At 40.0% G+C, this 25691-nt stretch overlaps 1 protein-coding gene across 8 annotated transcripts in view; it reads right to left on the bottom strand.

Moving 5' to 3' along the window:
* Window positions 1–3657: 3657 nt before the first annotated feature.
* The window catches only part of LOC148404171 (uncharacterized), a 35917-nt gene continuing 13883 nt past the window's right edge, over window positions 3658–25691 (bottom strand). For 3 of the 8 annotated variants that reach the window (XR_015858583.1, XR_015858582.1, XR_015858574.1), the window contains 3 exons: window positions 24632–24713; window positions 18773–18878; window positions 18552–18698 (listed from right to left, as the gene is read on the bottom strand). Coding sequence is in view for 3 of the 8 variants with exons in the window: in XM_088375949.1 (XP_088232075.1) it covers window positions 18664–18698; window positions 18773–18888 (151 nt within the window). In the remaining 5 variants the exon portion in view is untranslated. Of the gene's footprint in view, window positions 4301–18551; window positions 18699–18772; window positions 18889–24631; window positions 24714–25691 lie in introns of those variants that run through there. The other 5 variants (XM_088375949.1, XM_088375939.1, XM_088375933.1 and 2 more) reach the window with 3 other exon arrangements.

Below are 25691 nucleotides of genomic sequence, written 5' to 3' on the forward strand. Positions count from 1 at the left end.
AGAGAGCTCCGTAGAGTAGGACCGGGCGTGCGTAAAAGCCATAATAGTTTTTCAAACCTTCTGTCACTCCAAATCCTTAAATCCTTCAAACTCTTCGTCCTCCGTGTCTTTTTTGTAAACAACCGCCGCGCCACGCCGCGTTGTGCTGCTGACGTCACTTGAAATTCAAATTACAGTACCGTATTTGCCGGTGTATAAGTCGACTCGGTGTATAAGTCGACCCCCTAAAATTCGACGGAAATTTACGATATTATGATATATCCTTTGTATAAGTCGAGCTCAATTGTTGCATTATATTAAATTTCAAAATTCAATCAGAAATATGCAAAATTTATTGACGAAATGTGTTCAAATTCGCGAGTTTGTAGCGAGCGATCTATACGCCATTTTAAATATTATTTACTTCACAACCCTGTGATATTACGCGCCGAGAGAGACTAACAACAATGAACACTCTTAGAAACTGGTTTATTTTTAGTTAAGAAACAACAAATTATAATTATAAAGTGATTGCCAGTACATAGAGTTCAAAATTCGTCTTCATCGTCGCTATTTCCGAAAAGCTCTTTCCATTCGTTTTCGTTTAGTTTGTCGTCATAAAGGGCATCTTCTTGGTCTTCTCTATCCTCAGTTTCCTCCTCCTCTTCCCAGATAAGGTCGTCTTCTGTCCCATCGAGAGCGTTTGGCGAATTTTTTCTAAGTGCCAACGGCTCTTGCGCAATGAAGAGTCCGCCTCGGCTGGTTCCCCATGTCGGCCAGAACAAGTGAAAATTCGGCCTCTTCCCCTGGAAGTCTGGCCAAGTTTGGCGAATATTTTCTAAGTGCCAACGACTCAACCGCTGTAAAGTGTCCGCCTCGGCTGGTTCCCCATGTCGGCCACCACAAGTGAAAATTCGGCCTCTTCCCCTGGAAGTCCGGCCAAGTTTGGCAAATATTTTCAAAGTGCGAACGACTCAACCGCCGTAAAGTGTCCGCCTCGGCTGGTTCCTCCGGTCGGCCAGAACAAGTGAAAATCCGGCCTCTTCCCCTGGTAGTCCGGCCAAGTTTGGCGAATATTTTCTAAGTGCCAACGACTCAACCGCCGTAAAGTGTACGCCTCGGCTGGTTCCCCGTGTCGGCCACCACAAGTGAAAATTCGGCCTCTTCCCCTGGAAGTCTGGCCAAGTTTGGCAAATATTTTCAAAGTGCGAACGACTCAACCACCGTAAAGTGTCCGCCTTGGCTGGTTCCCCGTGTCGGCCACCACAAGTGAAAATCCCGCCTCTTCCCCTGGAAGTCCGGCCAAGTTTGGCGCATATTTTCTAAGTGCCAACGACTCAACCGCCGTAAAGTGTCCGCCTCGGCTGGTTCCTCCGGTCGGCCAGAACAAGTGAAAATTCGGCCTCTTCCCCTGGAAGTCTGGCCAGGTTTGGCAAATATTTTCTAAGTGCCAACGACATTCATTTAGACGTGGTGATTGAATGTTTACGTACCGGTAGTTATTGTCGTTGCTTGACGCGCGATGACTCGCACATTCGCTCAATACCCAGTACTTCCCCCTAGCAGTCATCGTCGCTGCCTGGCTTTCGATGTCCGTTATTGAGGTGAGACTATTTGAAATTGTTGCTGAGGATGCGTGTTAATGCGACCAACGCTTTATAATGATTCAGTTTCTCGCTGTTTGATGAGCCTGACGGACGCACACCCACGCACAATGAGATGCATGAGAAACGGCCTTGGTTACCATCACATTTGAAGCGATGAATACGAAGTTAAATTTTATGACTCGGTGTATAAGTCGAGGTCGATTTTTTTCGGTCGATTTTGGATCGAAAAAGGTCGACTAATACACCGGCAAATACGGTAATTAAAGTAAAGTTTCACTTTTTTTTTTTTTTTGAAAATTTTTGAAAAAAAACACATATAAGTCGCTCCTTATTATAAGTCGCCCCCCCACCCAAACTATGAAAAAAAACGCGACTTATAGTCCGAAAATTACGGTAGGTGAGCACATTTCCAAATGGGATGTATGACAAAAATAGTTTTAAATATGGACAAAATATCTGCATATGAGAAAATATGTTATTATATTTCATTTTTCATAATAAGCACCCTTCAAGATCCACTTAATGTACTGTACAAAACGGTACTGTATAAAAGATGCACTATCTTAAGCCAAAAACAAAGTGTGTGAAGCAAGCAACAAAATAACCACATTTCCAGTGCAAAGGGCGCTCTTATATAAAAAAAGGCACCCTACAAGATCTACTTTTGTACATTTCTTTCAACAAAAGTCAACTCATTCAAAGTTTTAATATTGTTGTGGTTTCTCTCAATATTTGTTTTCATATTGAATACGTTTTACCATTTTTTTTCATGGAAAAGGTATATTGAATGGTCATCAGCTTTTTTTTAAAAAAAGTTTGGGGGTTTGTAAGAAAGTAATAATGAAAAATACATTACATTTTTTTTTCCACCTCAAAAAGTAATTTTTATTTTATTTTGTTTTGTTGAGCTCGTGACTGCTGAACTATACCTTATGAGCAGCAGTTTTTTTTTTTATAGAACCTCTAGTGTGTGTGTGTGTGTGTGTGTGTGTGTGTGTGTGTGCGTGTGTGTGTGTGTGTGTGTGTGCGTGCGTGCGTGCGTGCGTGCGTCCATCAAAATATCATTTTAAGAATTTAGCTTGAATGACAATGTAGGACTCCAAAATTCCACTATAATTTGTATTTGTATAAGTTATCCAGTCATGGCAGAGTGAAGATATATGACAAAAAGCATGAAAGTGGAAATGGAGCGTGACATGGGGAAGCGATTCACACATCTCTGCTGCTCTTTACAATCCTGCAAAAATGCAACCTAAAGTGAGCTGCTTTTTGCCATTAAGGCATAGATACTCTAAGCAGTCTACTTTGTTCCTTGGTAGTCATTACCGTGGCCAGCAGCCACATGAGATCCCTTTTTTTTTTTCTTCTTTGTGTGTCTCATTCATGTGGATATGTTTACCTGGCCCTGTTTTTTCCTTTAAACACCATTGTCTGGAAACTATTCGGATGAAGGTACCTGTCCCTGTGTATTCAGGTCAGCTAGTTATCACAAGAGTTGATGTTGTACACTCATAAGATGTGACTATGTTTAACTATTACACCACAGTCCAGGCAAAGCTTACACAGTCCGAAAGTACATATTGGCAGATGGATTTCCTTTTTGTGTACAGTGGTGAGTTTTATCAAAATGATGGATGTAATTTAATTCCACAACTTGCTCTCTCATTCCCTTCCTGTCACTCTTTTAGGGTTAACATTGCTGCAGAATTACTATATTGCCCATGATGGAGGAGAGATGAACTTGCCAAATGTGTCACCAGATGACTACAGTTGCCCCTCTAACGTCAAATACAATACAACTTTGGAGGAGATGGACGTTATTAGGCGATGGAAATTTCACCAGCCCCACCAGCGAATCGGGAAAGTCCATACAGTTTCCCAAAATCCCCAATGCCCACCATGGCCCTGTATTGCAATATTAAACATGTACCGAAAGAAATTACTTTTCTATAAATCGGGTGAAGATTCACCTTCAACATAATTATATCCAGACGAATTATTACTTTTAAGTTTTAATTTGGAGTCAAAAGAAAAGAGGAGTACATGGATATTTATATAAACACAATAAATATGAGGAGCAAGATGAATTAGTTTGAAATCCGCCGCCCTGCATGGAGCATAAACTTCGATCCTGGGTGTACACCCCATTTTGGCCAAAATCAGCTAGGATAGGAACAGTTTACCAATGGCCCTGATGTGGATAGACAGTATAGAACATAGATAGATAGATAGATAGATAGATAGATAGATAGATAGATAGATAGATAGATAGATAGATAGATAGATAGATAGATAGATAGATAGATAGATAGATAGATAGATATTCCCTGTCCTTTTTTTAAAAAAAATCACTTCTAACCTGGTCTTTAATAAAAAGTGAAAACTAAACATTGATGTGGGCCTCTATGTTGTGTTGTTGCTAGTAACAAGACAGTAAATGGTGAAAGATTTGGGCTGGGTTAGTAATTTTAGCTGCTTCTCTGAGTTCATAATATATCTACATATCAGAATCGGTATAAAAAAAGCCTTCCACTGACTCAAAGCCAATGAAAACAAGCAACATTTGGTATGGCAATCCATGCATTAGCAAAGCATTCAGAAGGCTTAAATGAGCCTTTAAACTCCCTTGGGTTGCATTCAGAGAATCCACTGGAGAGAGACAAGGGGGAAACTGGAGTTTGCTTTGGCTTGAGTGAAAATACCGTTTTCTGGCTCTGCAAAAAAAAAACAAAAAAAAACAACATCAGGACCATTGGTGGTGATAGAACTGAAGGTGGCATCTGACCGGATGTTGCCTTGGCAACAACAAAATCATCATTGTGATATAGCCTGATTGTGATAAACGCGGTCAGCGGGACCTGGTTGTCAAGCTGCTTGGGGAAAAGCAATCAGAACACTTAGGAGCCTATTAAGTTTAGTTGTTGCTTAGATTTCCGAGCCTTCTGTGTCAAAGTGGCCGACCCAGCTTCCTGATGGACACAAAGGCACGCTGTACTGCATTTCCAGGTTGAAGCAACCTGTAAAAATCCATGCGGGGCTCCTTCGTAAGCCTTGGGAAAACACAAATGTGAGAACACCATAGCTGTTAAATTGGTTGGTGACTTGAATGCACTGTTTAGATATTGTGTATGAAAGCCAGCTGTTCTGTTGTTTTTTTTTTTTTTGCTAGCTATGGAGTGAGCGACAGAGCATGAAGGTGTTTAATAACAAAAGTGCAGAGCGGCTCACGATCTTTGCCTCTGTCATCCCGCAGGGCGAAGACGATGGCCAGCAGCCACCTGCCACCGGGAGCGTCGCACTTTACTAGTGCCATGAAAAAGACAGAGTTAACTCTCCACAGGCCAATCAAACTATACCAACAGCTGGCTGGCTGCCCTCCTAAGCTTTGCTCTATCTATATCACCAATCCCTGTGCCCCAATCTGTCCCCTTGTGTGTGCATCTTGTGTTCAAACGCACACATACACATCCAGAGCATCTCCGTTCCCTAACTCCCTCCCTAATGACAAATATTTACTGCACTGCTCTGATTTATTCTGGGATAATCAGTGAAAGTTAAATGGCCATCAATGGCATGATTCCCCTAAACACATGCAGGTCCGTGGCACGGCACACAAACACGTGTGCAGGCTGACAAGCTGCTGACCCGCCCTTTAACCCCAAAGGCATAATGTGGTTTATTATAGACATGTGAAGACTTAATTAGATGTGTATAATGCATGCCATCCTGGGACCGCTAGCTGTACTGCGGTATAAAACCAGGCCGTGTTTAAAACTGGCTATCCTAACAGCCTGCATTAGTAAATCTCTTTGTGTTGTGCACATGATGAGAGGCAGCTCATAGTTAAGCGCTGCTGGCTCCTCATTATGACAGATATATGCTGCCTCGCTAGCCGACAGAGGAGGATTTCACACACACGCAGCATTTCCCGAGCTTTGTGAATAATTGGCTCGGTATAAGGTAAGGAAAAATGGAGCAATGCGAGCAATGATAAGTAATGAGCATCATCATTAAACAAATAGAATCTGCCAGACATTATATTTCACTTAAAGACATTTCCCATTGTGATAGCTGGTGCATCTGAATGTGTATGTCTCCCTTTAAAATGAGCTTGACACTCTGGAGAATATCTAAATCTCTGGCAAATCATTCGGAGAGGTTCAGTGTCCTGCCCTGGAGAAAGACATAAAGATTACCGACGAGATTACAATCTTTACTACAAACAGTCTTTCTGAGAGTGGGAGGGTGAAAGAGCAGGCCAAAGCAATGTCGATGAGGCAGATTAGCCTGGGCGGAAACAAGAGGGACTCGACAAATCCACTCAAAGGGAGAGGACGGTCATACAAAAGCATTGGATGAGATGTGGAAAAAAATGGAGGGGTACTGCTGACTCCAGGAAATATTTATGACTTTCACCGGACATAAATCTCGAGTGAGAGCTCCGGTAAACCAAACAGACAAAAGGAAGACAATCAATAAATCCATAAATGTTCACTCCAAGCGGATACTGTGGCATTTGTCACATGCATCATTGGCATGCCGTATAAGATCGCGACCCTGTTTGACCACTGGCTCCGTGGTCCTCGAACTCTTCAAAAACACGCACAGCTCACACGTAACGAGAGGTACGATTCTAGTTAACTTATTTTAACACTGCCCCCAAAAAAGAGGCACTCAATTGAACGCGGAGAGGTGCAAACAAAAATCGCTTTCTTGGGGGAAAAAACATCATGACTTGCGATTTGCCTATTACAGTACGTCGGACTTCTTAACCATTTTGAAATGGCATCACATGAACAGTGCAGCATAGAAAAAACATGAATGCAGCACAAATGCAACTTCCTGTGATATTTAAACAGCCTTTCCCGATCCAAAGCAATAACAAATGCCATTGGCATAATTATGGCATAATAATTCAGACTGTTCAAACTGTTACTGTCACACTTGTCGTTCATTACGCCACCAACCCAAAAAATATTGCTATTGACTATAAAAGAATGCTGAAGGTTTTTAAATTGTATTTCATATTCATGATTATATTATTGTGGGAATAATATTGTTTGTATTTTAAAAGTAGCTTTGCTGCTCTTTACCTAAAAGATAATTACTTTTTCCTTTTTCTTTTATTTACGGTACCCAATGTAATTGGTGAGCAAGGTTTGTAGTACAGAACCTTGATTTTTTTTTGGGGGGGGATGTACCATTGCTGCACTCATTCTTGATATTCATATGTAAGGCAGCAAAAGAGAAACAGATATTTCCCCCAAAACTTTAAATTCAATTATATCAAAAGGTTATTATAGTTCATACATGCAGACATACATATTCAGACACATCCTACCAATATGGAAGCCTCTGTGTGCAACAAGCGCCGCGCTATTCGTCAAATCTTTTTGCAATACTATGCTCTTTCACTATTGCCCACACATCTCATCTGTGTCTCAAACCAAATGATCAAGACAGATGGTTTCCCTTTAATAAACATTGACGCCACCGACATTTTCTTGAGAACTCTTTTTTGGGATTTGAGATGATTAAATAAATGTGGAACAAAGTGATGTCTAATGAATGTATCCTTCTTAAAAGTCTTTTACGATTTGTAGTCTTTGGCTTTCATTTCTTTTGAACTGAGATTGTTTAAACATACATTTTGGGTTATTTCAAATTTTACATGTAAAATATTTTTCATTTTAAAGATGTGATTAGATGGAAAGAAAACATGATAAAATTAATTAACACTAATGCGTGAAAAGAAACTAGAAACTATGAACACAAAAAACTTGTATGCCTAACAACGATAAAAAAAATCTCAAAACAGTGTGAATGGAAGAATAAGAACAAAGTTTAAAAGCTTAAAAGAGCAGAGAATTCATAAAATATAGGAACTCTGAGGAAATAGTTTATTCTAAGCCTTGTTTTACAACATCAATTCAATTTTTTGAGTTACTTCCTACAATGTGATTTTATTTGGGTATGAAGCAAGTAGCCTGTTGCAAAAAACAGAAAGCACAGCACAACAGAGTGGGCAGATGGAAGGCTCCTTACGTAAGCTCGTGGTCAGCGGAATAATAATCATATGGACATTTTATCACTTCTGTTGTTCCCATACCATGTTGTCTCTTTGTACTGTAGCTTTGGGAACTTTCTTGATGGCTTAAATCTTTCCCAAAAGTCCAATTATCTGACTGCAAAATGGGTTGAATTTTCACACTGGATGAAATATTGCCTTACAGCTAGGGTCCAGCTGTGGTTACCCTGTAGAGTACGATTACTCATAAATCAAATTACAAAAGCCACACGGCTATTAAGATATCACGTCCTGGTGAACTTAATACTGGTGTTGTAAACCACTCTCATGTTATTAGAATAACTAAAAATGCAGTATTTTTGTCACTCAGCAGGCTCTTTGGGATTTTTTTTATTTTTTCTAATGTGGTGTTTGCAAACACCGGGTAGCCTGGGTGGACTGTATCAGTAGCCCAAGGGGTTGGTCTGAAAATAGCTCACCAGTGAGTTACCATTATCGCATTAGTAGCCCTTGGCACTAGTCAATAGCCAAAAAGTAGAGCTTTCAAAAAGGTTGGTATAGCAACATTCGCCTTTGCAATGAAGCTCCATGAGCGATGCGGCAAGCTAAGTACCTCCCTCCCCATTCTGGACACATTCCAATCTGCGTCCAATGAGCAGAATTTTTGCCAGTTAATGAATGCATTTAACAAAGATTAAAGAAAAACTGAGAAACCACATGCATATGCAATTTTGAGAAGACCTTGAGAGATTGCATTTCTGAGTTTCATTATTTTTTTACATTTGTATCTGATCTACTAATTAATCGATTGGAATATGAGGTATATTTTAGAAATACAATGTGCAATGTTTTCCAGATTTACTCATGGTGGATTGCTCGAACCTTGATTAGATTTCAAAGCTAGTTTTTCTACACTTCCTCTTTTTTCTCTCATCTGCAGGCCCGTCTTCCGACCTCCCTAATGGGGTGGGGGCTTGTGCCTTTGTACCCTGAAGAGCACATTGGCGCGGCTGGATTTTGTATGAGACTCAGCTGCCACGTGGCCTCACTTTTGTTGGGAGACCTATTTTCTTTGTTGGCAGGCGTCCCTTTGTACAAAGGCTGCAACTGTGAGGTTCCGTCGGCTTCTGACCGACTCTACTATGGTGGACTTTGCTATTCTTTCACCATAGTTATCTTTCTTAACGTACCCATTATGAGTCCCATCTAGATTTAGATAATAAATGCCCACATTATTAAACGGCATTGTTTATTATTGTGTGTGTGTCTAAATTAAAGTTAGGGACCAAACACAACGTTGTACCCCTAGTGGCGGTTGATTATAGTGCTGGCAGTAAATTTCCGCCACCACTAACAAACTAATTATTTAACTAACTAATTGATAATTAGTTACTCAATTAATTTGATCTGTAATCACCCCATATTTGCTACATTGGTGACCACCTGCTGGAGGGCCAATATTATTTGGCCAATCAAATATTTTCCATTCCATTGAATGAATAAATTGCCTTGCCCCATAGCAACTGTGTAAGTGATCAGTCAGAACGACCAAGTGCGTCATACTTTGTTCATTGAATTGAGGGAGAACGTGGCAGAAGCGCGAGGCATAGACGTAGTCGAGGACGGGCAGAAGGTCGAACCAACAAGCAAATTCATGGTCTGAGACGGGCAATCGGTTGGGACAGGCAGTGTTCAGGCATAGTAGATCAGTTTGGATAGGCAACAAGGTCAGCAATTGGAAACAAGCAATGGTACCAGGTACAAGGACCAAACGGGTGGCATACAGGACGAACTGAAAGACTGACGAGAGTGCAGGGTTTAAATAGCTGTGAGCAGGTGCAATGATCAGTAAATGAGGAACATGTATCAGACAATGAGCGCTGATTGATCTGGGGGTGTGTCATGGTGACGTGGCGGCTTGTTAATGATGTAAACACGAGCGAGGTTTTGACCAGGGTACTAGGAGAGAAGGCATGTGACAAACTGATTTGAAATAAATAAATTAAAATGTGTTTCAAGTGGTAAATAGCTTTAACTAATAAAGTTCAACCCCCTAAATAATAATAATAATAATAATAACAATAATAATAATAATACTTTTTGAGTATTTTAACTAACTCAGAGGAGAGTAATAGGTCAGCTGCCATGTTGAAGAAAAACAAATCAAATAAAAATCCAGAATAAATTTAATGTAGCTACTGAGTTTTTTTACTGGAATGCCCGAGGAGATATCAGTCCAAGCAAAAGTATGATATGGCAATAGTTTAAGATGTTTTTGAATCAATTACAGAAATTATATGCAATACATTGCAAGTAAATTGCTATGTATTGCAGGCAGGTTGAAATTGCATGGCTGACGGAACATTTTTCTAACTTAGCTGTATTTATGTCAATGTACTTATTACTTTAAACATAGGTAAACTTAGGTTTGTATGAGTGGTTGGTAAGAGTTGACCTGAATGTAACTATTTAACGTGACACAACTCTAATTCACGGTTTGTGTTTAAAAAAAAAAGTCATGCAACATAAACAATGTCACAGTTAAATATGACACAAATTGAACTACAAATAACACAAACACACATATATGACAAAGATTAAGGTTCTTATATTGAATGATCAAATATGTAACCTAGTTGTTCCAGATAATTATTACATTTTAACAAGTCAAGTCAAAGTTACTTTTTATTGCTCTTAATGATTAAAGTGTCTCAGAGGGCTTCACAAGCCGAGTTCACAAAGGCTAACAACATCTCCAGAGGGGGCATCATCATGAAGACACTGGTGGGACAGCAGCAAGACTCTGTATTTGTGCATGAGTGGGTTGGAGAGCCAGGGGGAGAAATTTAAGGACAGGCTGTACTTTCTCACTGTCATGGGGATCTTAAGCAGTACGGTTTTGGATGTAGGGCAGCTGCTGGTTGTTCTTGCTAGGTATCCCAATGAGCACTACATTCCAATAGTCCAGCCTATTAGAAGGAGGAATGGAGGGCTATGCCCCCTGGGAATGACCAGGTTTAACTGGATGTAGAGTGGGCCGCATTAATCACATGATATGGCGCTATAATGGTAGCTTAAACAGCATCGGAGTCAATCTACAGAAATGAAGTGCCGCAAGTCAAGGCATCTGGGGAAAGGGTCTTCCTCAGGTCTTGACTGTGCCGAAAGAGGAAAACAGGGTTCTTGGTTTCTATGTTTGTATTCAAAATAAAATATATTGTTATATTTGAGTGAATGTCTGTTTAGATGTATTTGCGACCACGATCATTTTGGTCTCTATAGTTCCTCGAGTGAAAAAGCTTTTTTCGCTTAAGCATAAGCTACTATAGAAAGAGACCAAGCGGCGAAACATATAGCAACATATGTAAACGAGAACGCCCCCTATAACCGGTTGATTTCAAGACGCCTATAAAAAGAAAAGAAAAAGGTGTAGTACTGTATTTCATCACACTTTGATCGAAGCATGTCGCAGACATTATTAAGGGAGACTATTTGTTTGTGAAAGAAAAGAACATTTTTAACTGTACATTGAGCATTGGAATGTGACAAAAGATGCTTCCACATGAGTTAAGAGTCTAGCTTCTTATACTAATTATTAAAGAGTTTTGAGTGGACCAGATTGTCTTTGTCTGGTTTGGTTTGTCAGACACCCAATAACGGCTGTCTCTGAGGAGCGCTGAGTGAGCTGTTGATTGGATTAATAAGGAAACAGATTGAATGTGGTGGTGTGTTTAGTTTACGGGTTAGTCTCAGTGTCCCTGTGCCTCAATCCTTGTTGTATGGGGCAAAGCACTAAAAGCATTTGTTGATGGCTGCACACCTCATAGGTCCCTTGGGGGCTTGGATGGTTGGCTTACTGCACCATGCTACATGTCTAACGATCTTAAACTGATAAAGGTCTTGTGGGACAATCTTGAATTTATTGCTACCATGTGTTGCATGTTGCCTTTGAGTTTTATATCACCCAAAAGAATTGAATTAAAATAATTTTAACATGAATTCATAATAACGTGAATTTGCTTATCAAATGCCATGTGTCCACAAATTATTTGTCTGAGAATTATTGTAACAGTCTCTTTTTGACAAACTTTGTATATACAAAATGTTTCGTTCCTGTCTCATCATTTTACATCATTATATAACGCGCCAAAGAAAAATAGGGAATTTCAAAAGAGCTACAAAGCTGCATACAATTCATTTCTACATCATTCAATCAATTTTTAAGCATCAATCAATAAATGGCACTCATTATTTTGTTTTTGTGTCTTAAATTAACACAATAAGATGGTGGGAAAGGAGGAATTTTCACATTTGAATTTTGGACTTTTGGACACTGCGGCTCGTTAGGAGGGTGCGGGTTCAATTCCACCTCCGGCCCTCCCTGTGTGGAGTTTGCATGCTCTCCTCGTGTCCGCGTGGGTTTTCTCCAGGCACTCCGGTTTCCTCCCACATCCCAAAAACATGCTTTGTAGGCCAATTGAGCACTCCAAATTGCCCCTAGGTGTGAGTGCGAGTGTGGATGGTTGTTCGTCTCTATGTCCCCTGCGATTGGCTGGCAACCGGTTCAGGGTGTCCCCTGCCTTCTGCCCGATGACGGCTGGGATAGGCTCCAGCACGCCTGCGACCCCCGTGGGGACAAAACGGTACAGAACATCGATGGATGGATGGATGGATGGATGGATGGATGGATGGATGGATGGATGGATGGATGGATGGATGGATGGATGGATGGATGGATGGATGGATGGATGGATGGATTTTGGACTTAGGTCAAAATTGATCAAATTAATTAAAATGAATTTACTTGAATGTTTAATGTTTAAAGATATATTATTGCTTACTTCTATCTTCTCATAGCTTTCTTTGAGGTATTCCTGATTCCTGTTATCAGACTTCTGGGTCAGATTAACAACCAGTTAAATCTAAAATTCTAACTCACTCATGTACCGACTTTTTCCGTTACTATCGTTATATTATGTGAGCCTAAAATTGAATTGTGAAAAAAAAACTGACTATTTTTTTCTTTCTTTCTTATCACTTGAAAGGACAAATGATATACGGATTGAAAGCAGTCACAGTGTGTATTGTACAATTCCAGACTATTGATCTGGCATCACTGACTCCTCTAAATGAGCTCTTTTACTAACAAAGCTGCAATCAACAATGGAGAAGAACCCTGGCACCACCCTTGACAGTAACCTAACTGTATTGTTTGTCTCTTAAATCAAAAGGGTCTGAGTTCTAACAGAAGAATGTCTCTCTTCTTTTAATTCAGCTTCTCAAGGTTCAGTATTAATATGAAAGTTTAGGCATAATTTAATTTGGAGGAGAAGCAGTACAACCCTTTAAGCTCTGCAAGCTGTTTAAAGTATTCAAACACTCATAATCTTCGGTGGATTTCTGCGGGTATTACACAAGACGCAATGTGCGTGCTTTGTGAACATCTATTTACATTAATGAATAATGCTGGGTATAAGCATCTTGTCCAAGGTCAGAGTAACAATGCCACCGACAGAAATGTTGATCCAAAGCTGCCCACTACCAAACACTTTGTGGGAAAAAAATATTGACATCTGAAACAACTGATGAATTCATTGGGTGCTCCAAGAAAATCTATCCCAAATGATTTCTCCATCAGTAAAAAACAGAATGTGGACATTAATAATTCATCAAAATTCAGGGGGGAATTGATCCACTGAGTTTTACAAACTGGAGAATTGCTCAACACACGCGCAGTGAATTTGCCCATATCCACTTTGTTCTGCTTGTTCTTGGTGATGAAGAAAATATATATATATTTCTCAGAAATTCAGTATGTCTGTGATTTTGTTAAGGTTATGGGAAAAAAAACGAATACAAAAGCAATGAGTGCGCTGTATATGTAGGCATGTATCCAATAAAGCATTCTGAATGAGATTAGAATACATACAACAGTAAATCCCCCATTCTTTATGAAAAGGAAATTGGACTTCAAATAAATATAAGAAGCAAATGGAACTTTTGTTCTAAAGGACAAGGCATGATGTCTTGTTGAATGCTTCTCGGCTTGTTATTCAGTTCGGAGTTAACCAATAATAGTTCAATGATGCATCTCTTATCCAATTATCGTGCAAGTGTGACATCACAGACACGGAAGAAAGCCTGTGAGAAAGGAATGGACGAAAACACTGAAGATAAGCAAATAACAAGGATGCGAGTGGACAAAAGTTCTTTTTGATTTTTATGTTGAATGTCTAATTAGCTGCTAGAGAAAATATGCAGATGCAATGATTTTGCAGCCTACCACAAAGCCACCCACTCTCCAGCTCTTACAAAAGCTCAAAGGCGAGTATGTGCACACTGCACAAAAAAATTCGGACTGGAAGCATCAGCCAGAGCTCCAGTAACACCCCTCCTCCCTTGCTATCACAAAAGCTTGGTGTGAAAGAATTCAAGGTGCATTGTGTGTCAAGGAAATGTTCCTCTTGTCTTTTTGTGTCAGCTCCCTTGCCAGACATGTTTTGTTCAAGCACCCCGAATGTTGAAATGTGAGAGCAGAACGTGGTGTGTGTCCTGTTTTTGTCCTTTCCATGAGGAATTCTCCCTCACCTTCCATTAACCAGCACTCTGCCTGCAGCGTTGAGTCACATTTTAGAGAGAGGAGATAAAACTGTTTTCTCCCCACCCCATTGGAGACGGGGGGGGGGACAGTCTAACTAGCCTGCTAGTTTCTGCACAACAAATACTAACTCTTACGATGAGACACATACATAACCATAGTTGGCCACCAAGCAGGCTTACCTTCAAAATAGCCACCTTTCAGTTGACAAAGATGCAATAAAAATAATACCAAACAAAATGTGCAAGCTTATAATGAGCTGCAGAGGGAGTGGAGGACACCTGTTTGTTTATAGAATCTTTCACAAACAGTGTGCGGTTAATCACCTTAGGTGCTGCTGAGGTGACGCTCATCTGCATCAAAACAAAGAGGTCGGCCCAAACACAGAGGACAGATGCCGTTCCATTTTGCTTTAGCTTTTCACTTTTAATGGATGCTCCCTCTCTGGTGAAAACACACATGCAGATGTTCGTGAATGCTCAGCACCTGCAGCTCCTGTTTGTCCACCATAAAAAAGTTAGATTTAGGTGCACACAATTAGCTCTATTTTCAGGCCCAGTGCAAGTGTGGTATGGGGTGCGTTCTTAATTTGTGTAGGGGAGGGGCATCATCATGATTGTCAAGACAAACCAATGCTACAGTGATTTTGCCTATCTAAAACAAAATTGAATTAAACAATCGTCGTTTTGAATGTGGAGGGATTGCAAACAAAGGATACGTCACAGCAAGTGAATGAATTTGATTCGTCCGTTCATTTTGAGCTGATGAACCACGGTGAATGACTTCCCCACCAGACCCAATCACTGCTACAGCATTGGGTTTGGCATGTCAGGCTTGAGCTCACCTTGGTTTTGGTATTTTTCCAAACTGGGATTTTGCGTCTGTGGGCGTGAACAGACTTCAATTGAAGGTTTTATTCCACCTAAAAGTCACAATCCTTGACATGGCAGAAGCGGAAAGATTTGCTGGAGTCCATGCAGAATGTGGAAACGCACAAAGTACGTACATAGGGAACTGCAAACAGATCCCAATGGGTGGCTGATTATGTCGAAATTGGACAACAAAATCTCAATTCTCTGAAGTGGGCCCTTGGAGATTGCCTTTCCACCCATTTCAAACATAACCATAATAATACATGTGTGGGATTCTGACTCCCTACCATCCCATAGCTCTGCTACGGTCACGGGTTAAATCTAAAAATAATATTAATAATGCTTTGAATGATTTGATTCCTACAACAATTGAGAGAGTTTGATACATGCTGTACTATGGCATCCACCACATGTCAGCGGAGTGCAGAACATGACCTGAGCAAATGCCCTTGGAACACCAAATCGCCCACCGTGTTAGCAGTGATCTGTAAAATTTCCAAACAGGCAAAACGAAGTTTGCATCAGCACCAAAATCAAAATGTGCCAGTTTATAAAATTGAGATCAGCTGAGCAGTCCTATTGGCTTGAGTACAATGTCCCTTCTCTGCCAATCATGATATACAAATGTGGAAGTTTGTCTTACTTGTTTAAAAAGTACAAGTTGTCGATAAGTAACAAAGACAATCCTATTACATTTTTCTTATTTTCACAAGCTTTGTTGCCTCTGATGGCCTTTCAAAAGCTGTAGTTACCACTTTATTCGGTGCCTCCATAAAGGTGATTTATATGCTATTCTCACAAGGCTTGAAAGAAATGTCAATACACAATAAAAAGGTGTGAACAGAGAAAGAGACAGACTTCATTAATGCTGATCTCGCTCTGAAAACACCTATTGATAATAAGAGACAAGTATTTGAGAGGTGGAGGAATTGAGTTTTGGAGCCTCATTGACACATTGGGACTCCTATTGATTTGTTAGTTGAAGAAAGGCTCACAAAGAAAAGAAAATATACCCAAACCATTTTGTAAGTGATATATTACACATATTATGGTATGGTTTAATTCTAATTGGCTCGATGCATAGATTAACACTAAATGGGTTATTTTAACAATTAAAAGTTGACATGTTTACTGTTGTTTCATGAGTGTAGTGACATTATTGCCTCGGAAATGTTTTACAATAATGATTTAACGTAAGCTGTTTTTTTTCTTGCTTTCATATATCTTTGATGTAAGGGACACTATTAATATATTTCCATAATTAAACAGTTCATGTTTTTTTTTTATTCAAATCAAATACGTATGTAACATGATCAAGATGGTGTGTTTCCTTAAAAGAAAACAAGTTATGTCACACTGATCTCACTTTATGGGTGCAGGCTTTCGCAGCTGAAGACTACATTGGTACAACGGACGAGATGCAACAATGTCGTGTTCCCATTGTATATTGCAGGGCATTTGCAACAATTACACACGACAAACATCTTATGAAGAGCATCTCTTTTCTTCTCAAATCCAAACAGGCTCCCTTACATGCTAACGCATTGCCATTATTATCTCGGTTGAGTTTTTGATGTAAATAGGTGGCACAGACCTAAGATGATGTGTACGAGTGAAAAACTAATAGAAAATGTTTAACAATAACATCCAGACTTGATAATAAAAATAAAAGGGTATTTGGAATTCTGAGTCTAAAAGCTCCTTCTTGAGCCGTAACCTTGGAGGGGTTTGCGCGTCCTAATGATCCTAGGAGTTAAGTTTTCTGGGGCTTAATGCCCCTGGCAAGGTCACCTGGAGGGTGCTCCCCTTGGGGGCTCTATCGTTCTGCTCAGAGACTTGCTCAAGTTAACAATGACAGTGAGCGCTGGAAGGGGGTGATTGGGAAGAACCCCCCTCCCTCTTCACCCCACAATCTGAACCTGAGTGGTGTTCTGTTACTGGACTTCTCAGCTCAACATATATTGCTTGGGAACATCTGGCAGAATCCTCTGTCGAAAAGAGTTTCAAATTCCAAATTGTTCCCTCGTCCCAGGGTAAGCGGAAAACATTGAGTCTGAGTGGACCATGCTCCGTGCCTCGAGGTGGTCGATTGGAGCTGTGGACGTAAGGTGGTCAGTGACTGCAGTGGCACCAATCCCCGAGCCCACTGGTGGACATTGGTGTCAATGGATGCCGTCAAGCTGAAGAAAGAGTCCTATTGAGGGCTTGTGGGACTCTGGGGTCAGCTTGCAGACAAGCAGGTATTGTGCATGGGAGGAGTTTGGGGAGCCCATGGAATACAACTTCCGGGTGGCTTCAAGGAAACTCGACCATCCAGTGTCTCTGGAAGGGGAAGCAGTGCACCGTTAACACTGTCTATAGTTGGGATGAGGTTCTGCTGACCGCAACTTGGGACGTTGTGAGTTGGAGCTTCGAAGGCCTCCTCAATTCCACCGACACGGCTGCCATTGAGGAAGCAGAGGCTGGAGACTCTTGGTTGGTTGCTCCTATTTCTGGGGTTGAAGCCACCGAGGTGGTTAAAAAGCTTAAAAAAAGCTTCTCTCAACGCCCCAGTGGTTGATGAGATCTGCCTAGAGTTCTATGGGTGTATGGGGCTTTTCTGATCGACACACTTCTCAAACATTGCATGGACATAGCAGACAGTGCCTCTGGATGGGCAGACTGGGGTGGTGGTCCCCTTTTTTAAGAATTGGTCTGTTTTGTTGACTTGGAGAAGGCATTCAACCGTGTCTTTTGGGGCGTTCTGTAGCGGATGCTTTGGGGTCACTTAGTACCTAACCCCTGGATAAAGGCAGTTCAATCCCTATACAACAGATGTCAGGGTTTGGTCCGCATTGCCAGCAGCAAATCTGATTATTTTCTGCTCTTTGCCACCAATCCTGTTCAAAACCTTTATGGACAGAATTATTAGATGCCGTCGAGGCATTGAGGGGGTCCAGCTTGGTGGCCTCAGTACTGCATCTTAGCTTTATGCAGATGAAGTGCGACTGGTTCTTCAAACATTGCTCTCCAATCCTGACTTGAGAGTGTAAAGTGTAAAGTAGTTGGGATGAAAATCAGCATCTCCAAAGACCATGGCCCTCAGTCATAAAAGGATGGAGAAGTGGTGAGGTGTTCCGGGCATGTCTGAACATCGGGAGAAGTATCCCTTCAGAAGAGCTGTAAGAGGTGGCCGGAGAGAGAGAAATTTGGGCTTCTGCCTTTGCGACCCAATCCTGGATAAGAGGAGGAATAATACATCAGTCTAAAACTTTCTTATTAATTAGATCGATTGAATCGATCAATAACTTCTAAAAATTACTACCTTCAACCAGAATCCAGACTCTCATTGGAAGCTATAGGAAGCGTTTAGAGGCTGTTATTTCTGCAAAAGGAGGATTTTTCTGTTAGGGTGCCCAAATTTATGCACCTGCCTACTTTTGTTCAAGTAATGATTGAACACTTTCTGTAAATCCTATTAACTTTATTTCACTTCTCAGATATCACTGTGTGACATAATGATGACGAATTTATTTGCAACAAGGTGATGGTCAGAGGAGTTATTTGTCGTGTGCAGAAGGTTCAAACGCAATGTCAGGATCACAAGGTGTTTGTAGGGTAGGCTAGGTGGCAGGCTGGAAACAGGTAGCAAAGTGACGCTGTGATTTTCTAAATTTACAAATGGTTCAGAACAGCCGGCTGTACATACTTGTTAAGTATTGACAATCTGGCGGAGTGCTGGAGTCTGAGGCCAGCTTAAGTAGGGCGCTGACGATGATTGAAGACAGCCACCGAGTAACTCCAGTGCGCCACACCTGAAATGACCTCCAATCAAGCACACAGACACACACACACACATACACACACACACACACACACACACACACACACACACACACACACACACACACACGCACACACGCACTCAAAGGTTGTCATATAGATGTTTTCTGCCTTCATCATGTTTACATTACACTTCAGGGTCATTAATGACACATTTTTGCAAAAAAAAAAAAAAAATGGACAGACTTGCTTATAATTATTCTTGAGAACTCCAACAGTGTTAAATTCAACCATCAACTTAGAGAACACAATGTACCTTAAGATAGAATTTTAATTTGTTCCTTTACCATGCTTGTAACTCGAAATACTTGTATCTCAAATCATCTTTCCCTATTGAAATGAATGAAAATGCCCTTAATCTGTTCCAGGACCCCTCAAAAAAAGGAACACGCAGATAATCCATGCTGAAATACTTTGAAACTGAAAATGCTGAAAATCCAGAAACTTTAAGTGCAAACGACTGACGGATGAAAACATGAAATGAAAATATTTATCGTCTAAATCGATGGTTGTGAACCTGGATGTAGCACCTCGCAGGTGTGCAGCATGTGAAATGGGACCATTTTCAAAATGATGCTCTTACCCACAGGTCTATCACCAGCCAGCGCTCAGGTCTTTTTCAGAACAAGAAAGTATCTTAAAAATAACTTACCAATGTCCTTGTGTAAGCATGGAAATAATATGCATTTGCCTGAATGACATGAATGTAAGCATCTGTAGAAACTAGACCACTTGTAAGAACATCGATATTAGAAGTATCCATCAAGAAGCGTCAGAGACACTAGGCCAAGTAAGTAATAGCTAACACAACTTATACATTCACCAACCTCACACAATTTGACATCTGTAGCATGGCATTGCAGCCTAGAGCAACCACTTGGGCCCCAGAGGCTCATCAATTGACATGATCAAAGAAGCCTACAGCTGTTTCCACTGATGGTTCGTGGGCCAACAAAAATCTAGACGTGCTCTGCGTGGATGCAAGAAGCCATCCATCAGACGTCGTACAAAAATGCAATTTGCGTAGAACCACAACAATATATTCCACAATATATTCCTTGGATGGAGGGGCCAAAAAATAGGTTTATAGCTAGTATAACTAATCCTTAACTTGCAAAAGTTACTCTTAAAGATGTGGCTACATTGTCGTGGTCACCCCGCCAGAATGCAGATGGAGGTATGTGAGACAAAATCTTAAACCACTGAGCGCAGTTTGTCATGAAAGAGAAAGCCAGGTGCCACCACGGAAAGGGCATTCTCCTCACAAAAAGAAGCAACTTCCCGCTGAACCGCATTTCCTTTGTAACCCTTGGCTGTCGAGGACTCGAAGACTGAAACCAAAGGAACAAGTTGTGCAGTCATCTTCTTCAAGGGATAGGCTGCCAGTGTTGCCCCCAGCCTCACCATTTTTTTTTAGTGTACCGTTACACCTCTAGCAAGTCTAGATTTATGTTTTCTCCTTTATAATGACCCCCCTTGCCTGAAGACAACCATATCTGATATCCCTTCATTAAGGTGTTCCATGTTCATGTTTTAGACCTTTGTACAAATGGCATGGCATATTACAGAAACAAACATGGCCTACGGCACAGGTGTCAAACTCAAGGCCCGGCGGCCAGATACGGCCCGCCACATCCTTTTATGTGGCCCGCGAAGACAAATTGTGCATCAAATTTGTGTCATTACTAGAATTGTAAATTGTCTTCACTTTTAATAATATCTCTTTTTTTAAAATATTTGACGAGTTTTACTCATCTGATTTGAAAACGAGTTATTTGTCAGTTTGTTTTGTAGCTTTTACTGTATATGATATGAGGTGCTCATACATTTATTTGGGTTGACAGTCATAATGGCCCTCCAAAAGAAGCTATGACTACAATGCGGCCTGCGAATAAAATTAGTTTGACACCCCTGGTCTATGGTGTTGATATAGGAGATACTAAATCATCAGTATTTCTGGTGTAAAATAGTTGTTTTGACTCTTTGTTCCCTGCACCATTAACTATTCATATTTCTTTCAAAAATTCCATAACTTGCAAAGTCATGACCTTTGTAAATATTCATAAATGAAATAAAATATTGGACTTACACAGGGAAATACTCTTTGCCCTAACTAAAGTGTGGCACTGTACGTTTCTTGGTTTTGTGCTCCTATTGTATGTGAGAGGTCACAGCAGGAGGCAAAACTGCTGTTCTGTATGGAGAGGATGCTTGTTGCTGGCCCAGCCTTTGCCTTTATTTTAATGAACTCCTGCTACAGCTTGTACTCTGTCGTCAAGCATTTTGGAACAAACTAGTATAGAAACAGCATGCTGCAGAGCGAAGCAGGTAACAACTGCTTTTTTGTCCCAGCAATGCATTTTTGACTTGCTTGCTATAACATTGTACAGAACAAAAGACAAGGGGTGAGTCATGGCATTTTTGAGAAAACAATGTTTTGTGTTTACATGTTTGAAACAAATGTCACTGATTCATTCATTAATTTGTGTAATTAAACTAAAAAAAAAACTAAAAAACAACAACATTTTGTTCACAATTGGTTAGCAACTAAACAGCTTTTAATTGCTTAAAAGATTATTCATTTGCCAAACAATTTAGGATTTTTACTGGAAGTATTTTAATGGAGTAAGTATTTAGTGAAATTATTTAAATTATTGACACACTGATTTCAGTTTAGCCCAATGTGGGAAAACTCCCACCTTTCAATACGTTAGTGACTCTTCTTGTTATGCATGAATGTAGATTTGATTTGTGTGTATTTTGTGTTTGAGGAGTGGTGATTGAAAGACCTCAAGGGAATTCAGCTTCCAATATAACCTCACAATCAAATCTAATCTTGAACAGTTTTCTCTTTAAAAGTATGCTTATTCACAACGGGGCATATTCTCCCCGGTGGTTAAGTCAGAAAAGGCAGGCTGCTATTCACTTTATGGTCTGCACTACTTGATTGCGTCAGTGTCGCACTTTCATGAAGCGAACGCACTCTGGGTGCTCCCAGCCATGATCAGAAATGACAATTCCAGATGCAGAAGGTAAAAACCCAGCAGAGTTTGGCTTTAGCCACAGGTGCTTCTACTCAAATAGCAGATAAACATGCTCTATCATTTGAGGTGGTTGTTTCTTAGAGTGAATGTTAACAGTTGCAATTTTATTCTGTCCCAGAGCACTGTTACCTTGAACACTGTTGCCATGGCTGTGATGGGTATCTCTGCCTTCTGGGCAGGTTAGGATCGAGGAACGAAATGAACAAAACCAAAATTAAATAAAAGTTAGCGAGGATGTGCTTCTGCATTCACCCAACAAGTCTGTAGTCTACCACATAAACCATATGGGCAGGTCCAGGTCACTGAAGCTCTTGCAGTGGACTCATCTTTTCACATGAGCACGAGTCAATTTTGCCAGCATGTAGTATGTTAAAGCAGTGCAGACAAATGCTGTTTCCACCATATGCTGACAGTAAGGTTAAGTTAAATTGTTGCTTTGCTTGTTTTTATTGGATTTATGGAGGTTATTTATCTGTGTCTTTTTTTATTCAATTCTTTGTAGTATGTGTTTATGTTTAAGTTAAACAAATTGGGTACTTGGACTTTAAAATGATGCATTCTTTTTGGGTGTGAGATACAGTCATTTCTCAAGGACTTTTTTAAATATTCAGTTGTAGTATATTCTTATGTTTAATGTTAATCTTCATCTAATTTATTGGTTACCGTATTTTCCGGACTATAAGGCGCACTGGACTATAAGGTGCACCTTCAATGAATCGCCCATTTTAAAACTGTGTCCTTATATAAGGCGCACCGGACTATAAGGCGCACCATTAATGCATCATGTCAGATTTTTAATGCAAATCAAATCATTCTCCATTTTATCTTTTTATTTCAACTTCAGACCCAACAAATTACCTTATAATCACAAAATAATGATCCATGGTCTTTTTAATTCATGACTCATAGTCTTCAGCAGGCCACTTATGATTGATTTCATGACACAATGCTTCGGGCCAGTTTAAATTTAGGAATTTAGTCCATATATAAGGTGCACCGGTCTATAAGGCACACTGTCAGCTTTTGAGAACATTTTAGGTTTTTAGGTGCGGAAAATAGTCTGGAAATTACGGTAATTATAAAAAGGGGTCCGTTTCTTAATACATATAATTTCACTTTCAATTCATAACAATACATGCTACATAAAAGTATGTACTATTCTTACTGATATTGTATCAGATCGATATTGATATCGCACAGTACTCACTGTTGCAATATTGGTATTGTATCAGGAGTAAAACGTCATTGAGTGCTTGAAACATCTCCTCCTATGGCGATCAGGAAGGATAAACTGGAACAAATTTTAGACATACATACTACGTTTCCCTAATGTTAGGTGTTAAAAGTTTGTCTTGTTAATTAAGACCACTATCTAAGTTACTGCAACTACACTTCTACTTCAGTTACATTATGGTCCCATGATATACATAATGCTGAAATGATTCTTGGTAGACCTAATGTGTGTCTTTCAGTACTTTCACTACTATGTTAGATTGCAAGCTACAGCCATTATCCTTTGTTGAAAGGGTGGTGGAAGGTCAGATTTTACAATGGATGTGATGCAATATTGTCTCCTACCCCACAGTGGTTCATTTTTCGACTTTCTATGTTTAATCCCCTCAACCCTAATCATATAGGACAAATACTGAATACCAATATCAAATTCTCAATCATAATACAATTTTAACGAGGAGTTGCCCATGAAAAATAAAAAAGCATTTGAGTGGTGGAGGAAAGTCGGCTTGCTATGGAATGAGAAAGCAAAATACATCCAAAACTGTCAAAAAAAGACTGTGAACTTGACTCTGTAACCTTCCTACATTGATACATCATTTCTTTACTTTTGTTGAAAGCCCTGTGTATGGCTGTAATTTCATACCAACTACTTGAAAATTACCTGGTTTTATCAGTTATGTACTGCATATATACAAAAGACTGCCCTTGATGAAGAGACAAGTGTCTGCAAAGGCAATAGAAGGTTGTTTGAGTGCAGCACACAAACAATTGCCATGTTGCACTTTGTAATATCAACATCTCCAAAACTAGGATATTGTCTTCTTTTCTTTCTTCTAAGCAAGGGCACGGATTTACACATTTCACGATACAGCATGCAGTGATAGCTTTTTATTTCGCTGACATTTCAGTGTGCAGTTATAATGTGCTTAGAGTAAAAATGTGCAAGGTCACATTGAAACGATATGGAGGGCACCTAACATGAACTATTTTGATATTTTTTTTTTTCAGTAGCTTGAGGGAGAGATTCAGACTAGCATCAGACTGTAATGAACTCCAGCATACTTTTAGTTACAAGTAGATTAGAGGAGCTGGCAGAACATATGGGCTGCATGGTTTGAGATTTTGCTTATATAGTTAAAATAATTCAACATTTTTGGTTTGTCTTAAACCTGCTTTTGCATGACATGCACAATAAAATGATTTGTATTGTTTTCAAAGAGTGCTACACAAAAATTAAATCACAGTCATGATTGTTTCTTTGTATGTGTATTTCTTAAGATGTTGAAAAAGAGCAGAGAGGACAGACTGCTGTGTTTTAACACAAATACATTGGAATCCCAGAAGTCAACCACCTTGGTTCTCAACATATTCGAATTTCAACGCAAAATGTCAGGAAATCTTTGTCCCAGTTCTCAGACAAAGCTTCAGAAACCGACCTGACTCACCTATTGTGAATGAAATAGTTTGTTCCACCTGCCGCTAGTAGTCGTTGGTTGGCCTTGTAGATTGGCGGGTTGTAGGGATGCACTGTACAAGAGAAAAAACATGGGTCCCAATAAAGATTCAGAAGAGGAAAGCAGAAGAGCAAAGTGGCAAAAACAACAATAGATGAAAAAGGCGATCATAGACAAGTATGAAAGAGCTGTTCGTGTAATGGACCATAAGTTCATTTTTGAGGACGAGAGAGGCGAAAAAAAACTACCAGTGGGGGTTACCGGCCAGATCCCAGTGAAAAAAGCAAAAAAAAAGGAAAACACTGACAAAATGCAGCCACTGGATTTTTTTTTTTTGATGAGAGGGGATTCCCCTTCCAAAAAGTTACCCCTCTGCACCTCCTCTACAGCTACGTGTTCATAGATTCAGCACCTCATCAATATCAATTCACTGTTTTAATGATGTGTTTCTTTTTTAATTTATAGTGCATATTCAACTTAGGGTGAAAACTTGCTAGTTGAAAAGGGATTATTGCATTTTCATTTTTTTCTAATGGGGAAAATTGCTTCGGCACTCAAAGTTTCGCTTCTCAATGTTCCTCCTGGAACAAATTAGCGTTGAGACCCGAGGTTCTACTGTATACAGATTGTTCACAATGTAACTCCACTTTCGTGGGCAGTAGAGGGAGTGGGTTGTTTACATTCGTAGGGATAAGTTTGTAGATATAGATAGCAACCTTTGTCTGTTCTCAGCATGCTTTTTCCTACCGCTGTGATAATGCAGCCTTCAGCCCCACAAGGGTGTCGTTTGTTAACACTAGAACTCCCAGTTGACAATTCTCAAGCTTTGATATGTCGTTACTTTGTTTATATAGATTAACGATGTCCCTGGATTTTTGGCTTTGTCTGTATGTATATTATACCCATGCTGTCATTTTATTGAGTTTTTTTTTCTTTTTATGAGTCCATACTCCTGCGCTGGGTTTCCATAGCAACCAGGAGCGGTATCGATTTTTCAGAAAAGTAAACATGGTCAATATGAAACAGTTATACAGTAGAAAAAGCATTAAAT

This window comes from Syngnathus floridae, chromosome 1 (assembly GCF_059516105.1).
Source record: "Syngnathus floridae isolate MCC-2025c chromosome 1, RoL_Sflo_1.0, whole genome shotgun sequence".
NCBI lineage: Eukaryota > Metazoa > Chordata > Actinopteri > Syngnathiformes > Syngnathidae > Syngnathus > Syngnathus floridae.